This window comes from Anabrus simplex, chromosome 13, assembly GCF_040414725.1.
Source record: "Anabrus simplex isolate iqAnaSimp1 chromosome 13, ASM4041472v1, whole genome shotgun sequence".
NCBI lineage: Eukaryota > Metazoa > Arthropoda > Insecta > Orthoptera > Tettigoniidae > Anabrus > Anabrus simplex.
Genome location: NC_090277.1, coordinates 25720935 through 25737632, shown reverse-complemented (window position 1 = coordinate 25737632; position 16698 = coordinate 25720935). Strand labels below are relative to the sequence as shown.

At 39.8% G+C, this 16698-nt stretch overlaps 1 protein-coding gene across 1 annotated transcript in view; it reads right to left on the bottom strand.

Moving 5' to 3' along the window:
- Positions 1–10516: 10516 nt before the first annotated feature.
- LOC136884886 (zinc finger protein 22) overlaps positions 10517–16698 on the bottom strand; it is a 49315-nt gene continuing 43133 nt past the window's right edge. The window contains exon 5 of the mRNA XM_067157188.2: positions 10517–12815. Coding sequence (XP_067013289.2) covers positions 12326–12815 — 490 coding nt within the window. The 3' untranslated portion in view covers positions 10517–12325. The remainder of the gene's footprint in view (positions 12816–16698) is intronic.

Sequence of the window (16698 nt, the reverse complement as noted above, 5' to 3'; positions counted from 1 at the left end):
CCTCCCCATCAAGATGCCACTGAATACTTTGCCTGGTATACTAATCAATGAGATACCTCGATAGTTGTTGCAATTCTTCCTGTTCCCTTGCTTATGGACAAGTGCAATTACTGCTTTTGTCCAATCTGAAGGTACTTCCCAACACTCCATTCTAATCTTACTAGTCTTTGAAGCCATTTCATCCCTGCCTTCCCACTATACTTCACCATTTCAGGTCTAATTTCATCTATTGCACCTGCTTTATGACTATGGAGTGTATTTACCGTCCTTTCCACTTTCTCAAGCGTAATTTCGCCAACATTATTTTCCTCCTCCCCATGTGCTTGCCTGTTCGCAACACCAACAGGAAGATTTCCTTTTACGTTGAGAAGATGTTCAAATAATAATAATAATAATAATAATAATAATAATAATAATAATAATAATAATAATAATAATAATTTTATTACATACTGTCAATATCCCCTAAAGCTCTTCATTCCCACAGAATTCTGGACAAGGTAATAATCATACTTTCCTTTATTATCGAACCACTTACTATGAAGAGGCAGGGGACGTTCGTTTGTTTGCGGATTTCAACATCGTGTCAGCACAGTATCATCGGTGTTGCAGGGCAGACTAACATTAATGATCAAAAAGAACACATCGGTTGATCTGAGTATGTAGGAAAGATGTAAGTTTGATAAGACTGAACGTGACTGATTTTATTGAGTAAAATAGCCGAGCAGCAGTGCCAAAATGAGTCAGTTGGCTTGAGAGACCCGCCGTCGTATGCTTGTCCAAAATATGAATGGTTTTAAACTCCACATTATTTCAAGTATGTCATTTCTCAAAATCAACAAAGTGCACAACAATAGAAGATAATACGAGTAGAACGTGGTGCCTACAGGCATAGAAACAGGATCAAGGGAGACAAGGTCTCCACGTTTTGACAAACAAGCTGAATAACCGATTGCGTTTACAGAATGAAATGTATTTCTGTTTGCGGAATGTATTCAGTTTGACACACACACACACACACACACTATAACCTGCACATCAAAGAACTTATTGCATTAGTTTATTTAGACAATCGTATTGTCTGTACGGTCCACACGGAAGTAAATCTTTCTCCATGAGGAACTTTACCGTTCAACAAAAAAGTATTACTCACTGTAGAGGTGCGAGCTCAAACAGGGTCGAAATTACAGTTTGCAAATCAAAAATGTGTGAATGCTAGGGTAATTATTTTTATTATCTGAAGTTCATCACGACTGAAGGAAAGCTACTGTGGACAGGGATAATATCAGGCCTTCTTTTCCGAGCAGCCATTTACCCAAATATATAAATAACTGAAATTGCAACAATTACTGTTGGAAAGGGAATAATTTAACAGCTAATACCAACAGATTCAAAACGAGACTTGAAACTCTAACACACAAGGAAGAGATCACGTTGGGAATTGCTTTCTAGACAGCACTAACTGCACACATATGTCTCGGTGAAAAAACTGGTCACACCATAAATGCAAATTGGTCGTATGAAAAATGTAGTGGAAAGTTTTTATCCTAACATCCAAGATGCAAAAGACGAGTGTTCATTTTAGCCATTGTCATGAAACCGCTTATGTTCTTCCCTACGACATCTGGTATCATTTCCAGTAGCTGTCAGCTTCATTGTTAAACACGGCACCGAAGCTTGACAGAAAATCTCATGTGAGAGAAATTATGAAGCCTACGTTCTGCCAGGTAATCAAATCTCCTCGCACAAGATTGCAAAAATAAAGTTTATATACATACATAGAGTCGTTATTTTTTAGGATATGATCTGTTGTGTTTGCAGGTTTAATATCTCAACCCCGCACTCCGTGGTCAACTATAATTTGTCTGTGTAAAATAATTTGATTAAATATAATAATGTCATTGGCATTACGCCAAAATAACTACCTTTACATACAATGTAGATACCACGCCCCTTATGCGAGCAAATCAGACAAAATACCTGATAAAATAAAGTACAGCCCATCAATTACATCATATCCAACGCTGAGTTCAAGATAAAGTGCACCAGAATGAACCACGTAGGCTAATCAGCATCAGTGAGGATCGAGTCAAAATAGTATGCCCTCTCATTTGAAGATTCCTCGCGTGGCAACACATACGTTGACAGTGAAAATTCATAACTTCACTGCAAAACATTGAAGATTAAATTACTCGTCCTCTGTTAATTATCACTTGATAGCATGCCTGAACATTTCAGGTTGACTGTGACTGGGGTGTTCTATGATGAGTGTAGTGAACTCCGGAGTGCACTCCAGAAGATTTGCAAGTAGGAGAAATATCTCGATAAAGTACACTTATATTTCATTTTTACGGACCTTGTTCATACGGTCCTCGAATTCATAGCTGTGTCACTGTAATCGTCTCCATCATGGCGAGGAATTACAATTTATAACTACGTACGTAGGTTTATTATCAGTGAAAATCTACTCTGTTAACAGCAATACAAGGTTCTTACTGCGATGAAATGTACGAAACTGAAATTTACGGGTTTGTCTCTTCATTGACCACATTGCACAACACTTCTAAAATTTGTCATCTCCGGTGTCGTGTTATTTTTTCGCTACTTTCTCAATTAAGTTAATTATAACACCAGATGTTTCCAGTCGCATTACAGATTATGGCAAATGTCCATAATCGGTCGTTGTCATACAAATTTTCTGAACTCATGGGTTTTACATTTGTAAAGGCAACTGAATCTTCAGAAATTAATTAATAAATGGATTTTGTGATTTTACTGTAAAGTTCTGCGAAATAAAAGTCAGCTTTAACTCAAGTGCCTCATGTAGTAAGTACAGGCTGAGCAGGATGAGGAATACGCTGCGCAATTTTCCTACATTTTAATATTTATTTTCATCTTTCATGTCATCTATAATTTTGGCCATCATATTTCCACAACAAGCATGTATATGTTTCCATGTATTATTGATACGCCTGGGATTGAACTCAGGCATTGTACGATTGTAATGGCACCTGAATCTCCAGCATTCAATGAACAACTTGTGAGATTTCATTGATATATTCTGCGTATTACAACTTAGCTTTAAACCAAGTGCTTCATCTTGTAACTATAAGATGAGGTGGTATCTTGCATCGTTGTATCAGAGCCCCAAGCCAAGCGGAAAACTCAATACGGATGTACTTACTAATAAGCAACATCAAATTTGGATGGTAATGAAGAGGAAATTCCGTTATTTACCATAAGAAAATAACGTCAGATTTATAGAAGTTTAATAAGCAGATTGAACCCTACCAAAAAACGATCCCAGGACCTAATACGGAGTGCTTTTAACGCGCCGATTACGTTTATCAGTCAGTGAAGCAGTAGCCCACAACGAGGAAAGGCTCGGTTTCTCAAGCGAGGTAGACAAAGAAGAGGGCGCGCCAAGCCCCACTATGTGAGAGGGAAAAGCACAAGCGAGACACTCACAGAAATTTAATAACGAAAGTTTGTTCAATTTGTACGGGGAAATACAATTGCCAATTGTGAGGCGTAAAATATAAGACGCTTCAACGTTGAAAAACCCAACGAACTGATTTCTATCTAGCACGGATACCCGATATGGGCGAAGTAAAAAGGCAAAACAGCCACGATATAATTACAGTGTCTGTTAACGAAAGCGTCACAACTCACTAAATTAATTTTTGAGATTTTTCTGTCAATGCTTACTATATGCCGACCTCTACAACCTCCGAAACCGTAACAACACAACATCTAATGAATTCATTTTAACAATTACTTCAAAATTTTCCATTGTTCTGAAATTCGGCGTTTTACTTACCTAATTCAAAAGTCTAGCATTATGAGTTGTGATTCTTTTCCAGATTATAACAGCCACGTAAGACTCGCGTAAACACCAATTTTCATAAAAATTATGTAACACGTCAATTTTTGAGAGGCAATGGTGTAATCTGCTAAGAATCTAAACTCTTCTCTTGAAAATCATAGATTTTGAATTTTAACTTTTTAATTCTGGGCTATCGAATTATACAGCCAAGCCCAATAATGCGCTATTTCATCATTCTGGTAGAAGCTAGGAAATTACAGCAAACCATTAAGAGAAAGTCGGCTGCCCTCAGAAAGAAATGTTAGTTATCCGGGGATGTTCCCCGCGTCGGTTGAGGGGGCCGTGACTTTCTTGTGTCCAGAGTTGTTGCTAGAAGTACGTGTCGCTTGTCGAGAAGTCGGATCTGCAAACAAAGCTCTTTTTGAGTTGAACATTTTGCTCTTCGTTCAGAGCAGTTAGATAATAGGATCCAGTAATTAATGTGGGAAACTTAAAGAGGTGGGAACAGTACATTTGTAAATACACTGAAGAAAATGGAAATTGCAACTCCCAGAAAGAGGGAGAGCTTCTCTGGAGATGCGTGCAGTGTGAACCCGGGCATTGTCCTGCTGAAACATCCCATTAGCAATGTTCGCCATCATAGGGACAACCACTAGACTGAGTACCCTATCAGCGTACTGTCGAGCAGTCATAGTGCCCTTAACAAGCACTAATTGTGATTTCCCATTAAAGCCAATAGCTCCCCAGACCATAATGCTTGGTGTTGGCCCTGTGTGCCTCTCGACAATAAGATCTGGGCGGCCCCTCTCCCCGGTACGTCGGCGCACACTATTCTGGCGATCACTGCGGGCAAGAGAGAAGCGCGATTCATCACTAAAGACGACCCTATGCCATCGTCGACCCACGTCGATCTTTCTCGACACCAGGCCAACCTTACACGTCGCTGTTGTGGGGTCAATGGAACACCGTCTGCAGGGACACGGGCTCGTAAGCCAGCTGCACGCAGGCGATTACCAAGTGTTTGTTGCGTAACGTGGGGTGCCACAGCTGCTCGAATTTGTGCTGCTGTTGCATGGGGTTCCATCCGTGCCATCCGAATGATGCGGCGAACCTCTCTTACAGTTGTCTGTCGCGCTTGACCTGCGCCAGGTCTACGAGTGTGGGTAGCTTCATTTGACCACTGCTGCCATACACGTTGTACCGTAGACGCCTGTCGGCCAACACGTGCAGCGACAGTCCAGCCTCACACAGCCAAATTATCCGGGTCCTCTCAAACGGCGACAGTTGTTGATAACGTGCTCTTCTCTGACGTCGAGGTATGTTTGACTGGGAACACTCCACTGCACAGACTGCAAGTCAACTACGCTACACCAGATTCCGTATACTGGAGTTGTTTCCTCCGCGACCAATCACGTGGGGAGACCTGTAGCAACAATCCAATGGGTCTGAAACTTTGATCGTTTACATACCTACATGGCATTGTTCCATATCTTGAAAATCAACACAAACGACTAATGCCTTCATGGTGTTGCCATTTCCATTTTCTTAAGTGTAGATTCAATAATAATTGCAACCGTAAATGTGGGCGCTGAACTACATCAGCTTACAAAATTTGTACTAAGAAATATGTACTTACGATTTGACGAACTAAGACCATGATGATGATGATGCTTCTTATTTAAAGGGGCTTAACATCTAAGGTCATCGGCCCTAAATAAGACCATTAGGTGTTATCTAATATCCGCTTATGAGTGGAGGGACTAATTCCTGTCAGGCAAGTAAGCAAACCTAACACTTACTGGTATTTTTTCAAAGCTGGGACCCCTTGAGTTCGAGTGTCGCGCGCGGTAAACGTGTGCCATAACTTTCGTGCAGCCCGCTAGTTCGGAGAAATGTTACGTGAACAGTTACTAATAACCCAATGTTTTGTGTAGCAGTGACGCATTTCCCAACCCATCAAGAATAAAGCCTCACTAGTATGGTGGTCCATATCACAAACGGATCCATGAACTTCCCGGAAGTCAATATTATCGCCACGAAGCACTAATTACTAATGAAAGACTCTACGAGGCCCATGTTCATCATAAGACGGAGACCAGGTAAGTAATAATCATTATTATTTTATTTGGGAGAGTAGTATCCGCACACTCATCTACATGAATAAGTAAATATCAATCACTGATGACTCATTGTGGCGGTTTTAAGTTTCCTAATTACCTACTATATAATTGGGTTAATGCATGCCCTCTTATGGTTGATGGAGTGCTTAAATGAGTATTAGTTAATGTGGTGTAAATATTCGTAATCACGAGTGTACAGATGTATTTGCTTAATGTCCAGTCGACATGACTTTAGTTTAGGAAATATTATAACCAATGTATAAAAATTTATTCTTTGTATGTTGTCATAGACTATTCATTGCCTGATCATAAACGTCTCTAACTTCAAGTTTCATGGGGAAACTAGATGTGCATAACAGTATTTTGGAGTGTCATCTAGCTCGAAGGGTGGAACTCTAGGTTGTTTAGCGGCAACAATATATTTCTATTCATAAAAGAAAGCAAAGATCTACTTCCTATGTTGTTTCCAAACAATTGCATTTTTAAAGATATTTCCAAAAATCGAACATCTAATCAGCCATACTCCACAGTAAGTAGATAGAAGGGCATTGAGGGCAATTTACTGGGCAAACAAACTTTCAGGCACAACAAAACTCCACGAACACTTCTCCAGAGAGAGATAAAATACTATGTAATAATAACAATAATGTTACTGAGCCGCACACCCCGAATGTTGTTTAAGGAAAGACCTGTTAGAAAAACGTGGCACTGTATACATGAGAAATGTGCCGCCTGACACGTGTGTTAGTGGACTGGTAACATCGATGATAGCACCACTCAGAAAATTTACTATTGTATACATCGCTATGGATGGGCGTTAGCCCAAAACCATGTTCACACTAGAATAGGGAGAAAATCGTAACATGAACGGTCGGGCTAGGTGTAATAGACCGAATATCAAAACAATTATGCAAACAATTTTAGTGATTAATTTTGCACAAAAATATTTTTTTAAAGAATGCCAATGCCCTGAAAACATTCTTAGAATAGCCGACTCCATACAAAAAATATAAAAAGTCCACTGAAAAATAAGCGTAACATTTAGGGTTCAAAACACACACGGATATGAAAATTTGTGGCAAACAATATGTACTTAATACATCTATCAGTTAACTGTATTTTCCAAAAATGAACACAGTGACTTTCAAAATGGCAAGCAAAATGTAACATGTATATGACACTTAGATAAGTTCCACCTGGGTCACATTCCTTGGTTTCTTCTGCCGTTTTCAACAAAATAAAGAGAAGAACTGTCTGCATTTTAATCCTTTGTAATCACTGTAAAACTGGAATTAGCCACAGTTTCACCTCCAATGTCTTCCTCTTCTACTCCGTTAAATAATTAGCCGCTGGATTCAAGATTGCTGGTTATCACAAAATCTGGGTCAGGGTTCGAACCATCATTCTAGGGTTAAACAGTCGTCAAACAGATGAGGCTTCAGACATAAACATATCTTCACGTTGAATTCAAGGGTGTAGCCATTCTATAAAATCCTTTTCAAGATTAAGAATTCCAGAAAAGAACGTGGAAACATACCACATAACAACACGGGCGTTACCGGTACTGTTAATGATATTATTGAAATTTATTTCCAATTAAAGAAATGTGTTGATCATTCTAAATATGTGTTCCTTGCGAGTGTACTTACAAAAAGAACAAACATAACATCGGGATAGATGTTCTCTAAGGAGAGCTACCAGGTCTGTCCAAAACGAGTCTTGTGGGAAAACGTTCTTTATACATTTATTAAAATTGCTTGATCGTTCTGCAGTGTTAGCAGGTGAGTTATTCATAAGGTTAGACTTCTAGGAAATCTACTACCGCACTTATTACACAGAAGCAGCTATTCTGGAGACTGAGTGAGCAGATGTTTACAAAAATTACCACACCCCTTACAAGAGTGAGAGAGGTTCCATCATATTCTTCAGAAGAATGTCCCCGTTCCAAATCACAAGTCAGCTTATGTAGTTTTATTGCACGCTTGAGAAAATTTACCATCACATTGACATAACAGTGTGACCGTAGCTTGGGATGACTCACTGTATATTTTTTCAAGCCTAGCCTTTTTATTAAAGTTTTACCTCATTCGTAAAACAGTTTGAACATTTTCCGTTATAAGTGACCTGGTGTATTCGATGATTATGGGAAACGCTCACCTCAAATGTACGGAAGCTCTACAATATCTTTAAGCAATTGCTCATTAAGCATGCACTTTTCACGAAACGACATTAGTTACCAGAGTTTGGGTGAAATTCTGTACGAATGGACAGATGTTTCCGAAAAATATATTTGCAGAAAACGCACTACGACAGTCAAGAAAGGAGTGATATCGGCGAAACGTTCACCGCAAGAGTACGGAGGCTTATAAATGTCAACACGGGAGTGTGACCAATATCCAGGGATCCAGTGTGTGTGTGTGTGTGTGTGTGTTGTGATAGTACATATATCACGCCCTCGCACTGTATTCAGAAATAAGAGATAGTATTTCGATTTATTATTATTATTATCATTAATTCGTGTACTTACTCCTTATATTTTACACTGGAAGGTATCCATATGTGATATCAGTAATTAGTTTTGTACAAAACGGATGGGAAAGAGTGCTAATTACATCTCGGAAATTTGTATGAGTCATGCGGATATCCCAGAGTCCTATGTGGTGGTCTTGTTAATGTTGTAGTCGGAAAATTCCTATGAGTCATGTGAATAGCGAGGATTCTAATGTGGTGGCCTTGTTAATGTCATGAAATCCGGAAGAGGTTCAGAGCTTGGTCTTCACAAGATCTACTTGTGATTGGATGGCATGAATGAATCTAGACATACTGTACAACTACGCTACAGTCCAGATGCAAATACGAAGGAGAAAGGGAGAGACAAAATGGCGCATGGCAACTTCAGGTAGAATGAATATATGAAAAGTGGTGCCGAAATTCAGATCAACTTAAATATAGAAGGCATGGAATTGTAAGGGCAATGTATAAGAACGTTGTGATGGAACAGATATTGTTCTAAAAATAATTGAATCCTAATCCATTCTCTACGGAGAGAAAATAATTACATTACGTAAAACATCTGAGAAGAAGGAAAAGCTGAATCTGTCGTCACTGCGTATAAAAGAGCTATTTAAACATAAGACTGAAGAGGAATTGCGTGCTATATAGCATAGGATCTAAAATTAAAATACAAGAAAATTCCGATATTTTCAAATTAAAATACCGGCTGGAGGAGTTATTGAGACCGCTGTAGAGAAGAAGCGAGAGGGCAAAATTTCTTACTTCAGGCAATTAAGTACATAGAAGACAAACTGGATTAGCAATTGAAATTCATATTAGCCGGGAAAGTTATATTTAATAACAAGAAGTTGTACCCAGATATTTACAGATATGCAATTTCGAGTAGCTAAAGTAATAATATTAAGAGGCTAAATGAGCAATTTAAATATGTATTCTGTCAATCCAATATTGATTTCTACTTTCATGGACAACTGTAACACCATGGAGTCAGCCTAAGCCGTGGGAGCAGATTGTCCAGGATGCCATAACGAGGCACAGCAGCATCAATGCATTCGGAGCAGAGATGACGTCCGGAGAGGCAGTAACCGGCCGCATGGAACAGATGAAACATATGAGAAGGAGGCAGTTTCGGTGGAGTGACGAGATAAGTTTATTCTTTAAAGGTATTTATATTATTAGGGAGAAATATTTCCTTCCAACAAAATTCTCCGTCAGATATATTCTGTGCCAAATCCTGAAAAACAGTAACAGATCTTGGTCATGTCTGTCTGTTAGGTCATCAGCCCAGAGGCTGGTTGGATCCTCAAATAGCACCACCAAATGTTATGCGGTTATAAGGAAACCACAGAAACCAATGGCAGCACCAAAATGAGGCGTACTAGGCAAGACCAGGAGTGAGGTAGTTTGCCATTGCTTTCCTCACTGGGTCAGAAAGTGCTACTGCAGCACGACTGACCCTACGAGCAACACCTTTCATAACACTCAGATGCACTAGTCATGCTCTGAATGCCATTACTCAGTACCACCCATACCCCAGCAGCTTCCATATTGTCACAGCCATGGATGAGACTGGGACTTCGGTGGAAGCTACACTCTACTCTGGCCTGTGCCAAGAGATGGATACAAAAGTACTGTATCCATCAAGAAATGGCAGCAGGCAAATTATTTATTTTAATTGTTATGTATATTGATATGGGAAGTGATATGGTTATGTTGATGCTTTTAGTGAGTGTTGTACATGTCGATCTCTGATACCAATCTACGTGGAAAAGCTACTCAGTTATGATTCTGAAAGTATTGGGGAATGCAGGTTATATGAGACGTAGAGGAGCTCTGGGAGGCAATTACGAGGGTAAGGGCAAAAGTCATGGCAACATTTTTTTTAAAGATACCAGTCCGGTTGGAAAATGTAACATATACAGACGAAAGGACAAGGTGTTAACTACATGTGTGGACAACGAAAAGCACTGAAATATCGTACACACTAATTTATTACGGTAGTATACTGGCCAATATGGACTTCCCGTTGCAAAAGAATGACAACAGAGTACACATTAATTTGGCGTGACAAACCTGGGCCTAAATATCCTCAATGTAATGACATCATACGCTGCCAACGATGTGGGAGGCGCTGAATACCATCTGCCTCAACATTTGCCGCACAGCGTTAGCAATGTCCTCTCGTGTTGCAAACCGCCTACCACGTAATGGTTCCTTAATATTTCGAATGAAATCAAAGTCACAGGGAGAAATGTCGGGAGACTACGGTGGGTGCTCCAATTCTTCCCATCCCCAATGTCGCAGTAGCTGCCCTACACACTCTGCTTTATATGGTTTTGCGTTGTCGTGCAGGATTATTGCACTGTCCGGAAGATCCGGACGTTTCTCCCGAACGCCACATCCTAACTGTCGCACCAGGAAGTCCCTGTAGTACTGTGCGGTCAGTGTTCTGCCATGTGGAACAAAGCGGCAAACAATGACATCCCTGGCGTCATACACGACGATCAAAATCAGTTTGACTGAGGTAGGATTCCGACGGACCTTCTGCCTCCATGGTGATCCGGCATGTCACCACTCCGCGGACTGACGTTTCAGTTCCTGTTCGTATGCCCTGGCCCAAAATTCATCGATGGCGATTAGGACAAGGTGGCGATCTTTCTCGGAATCTACGATAAAGAAATACATTATTACCGTAGATTTTTTCCTCAGATGCTACAGGGATCATCTTCACACCGAATTTGATGCAGGTGGGTTAAGGTACATTTTATGAAAAGGGGAAAGCTGATGTCTATATTGGCATGTGATAAAACGAAACGAAGCACACTCGACTGGTCTTCAAACTTTGGTGGAGAAAACTTGAATTCATCAGTGGAGGAGTGGAGATGTAACATTCATGGAAGATGGCATTATTGTGTTTGTCAAGTGTAGTAAAACCTATAACTGTGGTTTGCTTAGACACTTGGTATTTTACAAATTGTGGCCGCTTAGTATTATATGTTATGTTAAAAAAACAAGGCAAACATGTCTAATAAGGAGTGTCTTTATTCACGCAACTAGGATATATGAAAGCAAGGTCAAATAATCAACACAGACTTTTGACCAAACGTGACACACACAGTGTTCTCAATCATGTAGGCGAGATGAAATTTACCTTATCCCTTGCTTTCGAGAACTAGACTTTGTAAAAAACTATACTATCGCGTTAATGACAAAATGAAGACGCACTCCCAAGATGAGTAAAAAGGCTTTGACGAAGAACTTCTATCCAGAGTCATCACGGGAATGTGGACGCTCTCCAGTACGACGTGTCGATGGTGATTTCGAATAAGCGGTATGTGATAAAACTTCCTACCTCATGGTCCACATAAATGTCAACGCTTTCCCATAATATGCCCTCCAGTATGGATAAGTCGGTGTCGACGAAGATTGTTTCTGAGAAAACTTCTTTCCACATTGATTACATGGTGTGCAGGCGTTCATCAGTATGCATAAAGAGGTGTCGCAGAATATGGGCCCTCTTCAGCATGTAAGCAAATGACGGCGTAAATCGCACTTGTAAAAAAAGTTTTTATTACATTTATCACAAAAGTGTGAACGCACTGCAGTATGCAGCAGCTGGTGTCGCCGAAGGTATGACTTCCGTGAAAACTCTTTCCCACATAAACTACATTGGTGTGGACGTTGATCAGTATGTGCGAATGTGTGTCTCCAAAGGCCCGACTTACGGGAAAACGTTCTACCACATTGATCACAGCAAAATGGACGTTCGCCTGTATGTGTGTGCATATGTTCGTCAAGATGCGACTTCTCATAAAATCTCTTTCCACATTCAATACAAAAATATGGACGCTCTCCTGTATGTCTCTTAACGTGTCTCCAATGACCCGCTCTGCTTGAGAATTTCATTCCACATACATCGCAGCAATGTAGACGTTCTCCCATATGCATAACAGAATGTTTGACGTAGATAGGACCTGTTCGAGAACTTCCTACCACATTCAACACAGGAAAATGCACGCACATCAGTATGTGTGAGCATATGTCGACCAAGATTCCCTTTCCGATGGAATTTTTTTCCACAGTGTTTACAGGAATGTTGACGCTCATCAGTATGCGACAATAGGTGTTGCGTAAGAATGGACTTTCGGAAAAACCGTGACCCACATTCATCACAGCAATAAGGACGTACACCAATATGTGTAGGCACATGTTCCTGAAGATGGGACTTGAACCGAAACTTCTCACCACACTGAACACAGGAATGCGAACGCTCACTCGAATGCGTAAACTGTTGTCGCTGAAGAATCTTGCATGTCGCAGAATCGCCACCGGTCAATAATGCAGTTTGCGCAAATCTAGAAAAGTGAAAACAAAATGTTATTGCATTTTACGGGTAAGTTAACAAAAGCAAACACAATATATATACATATATATATATATACCGAAATTGCTTCGTATCACATTACATTGCACTCCGTCTCAATAATTTCAGATAGGGGTTCGAACAGAAAAGCCCATATAATTTCCAATTGCCAAATAAAATATATGGTAAGTATGCACTTAACCACAGCACATCCAGTCAATTCAAGAGGGTGCAATATGGAAGCAATGATTGTGACAATGCTTTTCTTAATGATTTCCTTATGTGCATTCTTCAAATATAATGGTAACTGAAACTCATAAAATTTAGGACGCCAAATAATACCTATTGTTTTAATAGCTTCATCGCTAGTGAGGTTCAATGTTGTCAACATTTCTCTATCATCTACAGGGACATTGGCAAGGGCTTCGGGACAATTTGACGTCCAATTTCTGAGATAAACGTGTACTATAATGCCGGGAAGAAATTTTTCACTGTAGCTCCTCAGCTACTTCAACTGAGATGTTAACCTGTGAAAACATTGCAAGTTGAACCAGAAATCTTGAATCAAGAAATAGTGCAGAACTTGTAGCATGCCACGCAATATTCTGAAGACTACTTTGGTCGGGATGTTTTAACACAAATTTCTGCATCTTAGCAATATCAGCTGAGAGAGTAACAAGACTAGTTCTGAAACCTTAAAACAATGCACAAGAATTTCAGGGTCAACCATTAGAAAGAGTTCACAGCTACCCCATCTCAATATTCACATCATCTCTCAAACTCAACAATCGGCATAGTTGTCATGCTAGAATCTTTGAGCACACAATGATGAGGCAAATAAAAGCTTAATCATTTACAAGTCTCAAGGGGTGCAAGTTCCATGTGTCCAGTTTCAATGTATGTATGCATGAAAATTACATACAGCTGTTTCAAGTCTGGAAATCTAGCAAACTTATTTTCAACATGTTTGAGCATTTTAACAGCATTATGCTTAGAGTGAGTTACAGGTGACATTTTGGGACGAATAGGAAATTGGCCAAAAAACCTGCCAGAATCATCCATTTGATCATAATTCAAGAAAATGTTTTTCACTAGCCCTTTATTCGGGAGTAAGGAATGTTGATGGAATACTTCCAGCCTCCAAAACCTTTGCAATTTTGTGTAAAGGGAATCAAGATTTATAAGACTGGCATACCGAACCTTGGCATTATTCTTAACACAAAATTCTGGGAAGGTGTCTGATAATCCCTGTGAACTCACCATGCTACCTTCAATGGGAAATGACCATGTCCCTGCCCTAATAACCATAAAAATGTACTAACAAACCCATGGCAACACAACCAACGTCAAACAACAATCATATGGTATACACGAACCTACTGGTTAGCATAGAGACAAACAATACCAGATAAAATATGCAATACTGAACCACCTACTTCACAGCATGAATTACAAGATAAAGTTAAGAAATTAGAATACTTACTATCTAACTATTGTCAACTGAATCCATATTCCACACCACTCCTCACATTCTTCCAAACCTCCCATCCCACCCTATCCATTAAAAGTAATAAAATATTCCCATGAACATTACAAGGCATACCTTCGAACCTGTGAGCAAAATATTCAGAAATACCATTAGAGATGCTTGATAATTCATTAAGGCTATTAAAAGAAAGCATGGGCAAATACTTCCACTGAATTATCCAACATGACTGACACTTGCAAATACCAGACCAAATTAAAACAACCGACAAAAATAAGGCATCACGAGCACGATGTAGTATCAAAATATTCGGGTATCAGACAAAATCCTCTACCTTTCAATCCCCTACAGCACTTGACTCTCAACATCCCCTAAATGCTCTTATTACAGTCTAAGATATAAAAGATGCACTCAGAACTAAAAAGAACTAAATGAACTAAAAAGAAAAGAACTAGATCAAATTACTCACTGACACATAAAAGAAGCACCATATCCTACAACTCCAAAGTATACACTATAATTTTCCATACTGGATTTTTCCCTTCCCCTCACCAAATTTGGTACATGCCAAAAGTTTGTTATTTTCAAAACCCCAAAAAATACCACACCAATGAAATTCATATCGTCCCATAAATCTTCTAACAGAGTGTTCGGAAATCTTAGAAATTACCTTAGCTCAATGTATATAAACCTATCTCGACTCCCTCCATCTCATACTTCAGTAACGCACCAGCTTCTGTCCTCAGCACACCATACATGACCATGCCTTTCATATCTATGAATCGATCAGAAAATATTACCTACTAAAATATGCGTAGCACGTATCAGTCTTGATACTGAGAACGCCTTTCAACATGCTGATATATAAACTCCATCACCTCCCAATTCTTATGACAATCACCCATTTCCTAGCCAAAATCAGCATCCATAACACATTTACCTACATGTTTCCAACTAAAGCCGGAGTACCACAAGGTATCCCACTGTCATCACTTTTCTATGTCCTGTTTTATATCAGTACTACTTAACCTATATCCCCACCTTGATTGTGTCAGTTTAAACACACAGCAATACTGGCTGTGGAATGCAATAACCGATCCTTGCAATCCCATCTCCAAACCAATTTAAATGTACTCCTACAATGGCTCAATCTCTGACAAATCAAGATTAATGTAAGCAAAAATGTATTATTATTTCCTATTCATAAATGTAGATCCCAATAACAAACCATTTTAACCCTAAATAATCAACCACTTGTTGTAATGACCACGCTTACCTACCTAGGCACAACATTTCTAAATAATTTTCAATTGAATGTACATTTGGACCAAATTTATAAAAAGGCATCCCACAGGTTTCACCTACCCCTCCTTGCTGTTAGGTTTAACCTGGGAATTAACAGCCACACAAATCACACCTTCTACCAGGCATCACTTCCCACTTCGAAGTCAAACCCTAGATAAACTAAACTCAAAATAGAATTATGGAAAAATACAGATCACATATCTCTGGGTGAGGTTCTTTTTGTTATTTTGCATTTCCCCAGAAAGTATAAGAAGTTGGCTTATTCACATGGAGAAGAATTTTGTTAATAATTTTGTGTCTTCGATTGTATACTTAAATTTAATATGCGAGGGTTGGGGCAAAAGTCATGACAACAATTTTTATTTTTTTGAAGATACCAGTCCGGTAGGAAAATGTGACATATGCAGACGAAAGGTTCACGTGTTAACTATACGCATGGACAATGAATAACACTGAAATATCGTAACACACTCATTTAATACGGTAGGATACAGGGCAATATGGCCTTCCCGGTGCAAAAGAATGACAACACAATACATATAAAGTTAACATGAAAAACCTGGGCCAAAAGACCCTCAAAGTAGTCCCCTGCTACTTTCACCACACGCTGCCAACGATGCGGGTAGCGCTGAATACGATCTGCCTCAGTATTTGCCGCACAATGTGGGAATCGGGCCACCTGTTGGTGCACAGCATTAGCAATGTCCTCCGGCCTTGCAAACCACCTACCATGTAGTGGTTCCTTAATCTTTTGAATGAGATCAAAGTCAGAGGGCGAAATGTCGGGAGAGTACGGTGGGTGCGCCAATTCTTCCCATCCCCAACGTCGCAGTAGCTGCCCTACACACTCTGCTTTATGTGGTTTTGCATTGTCATGCAGGATTATTGCACTGTCCACAACCTCCGGACGTTTCTCCCGAAAGCCACGTCGTACCTGTTGCACCAGGAAGTCCCCGTAGTACTGTTACTTCCACCTCGCATGACACTCACCAACTGACTGATTTCACAGCCCTCGTTGTGCTACTACCACCTATCACAGAGCCATCTGTTGTTCTGCATACACACCATGCCTCCAGAATTTCCA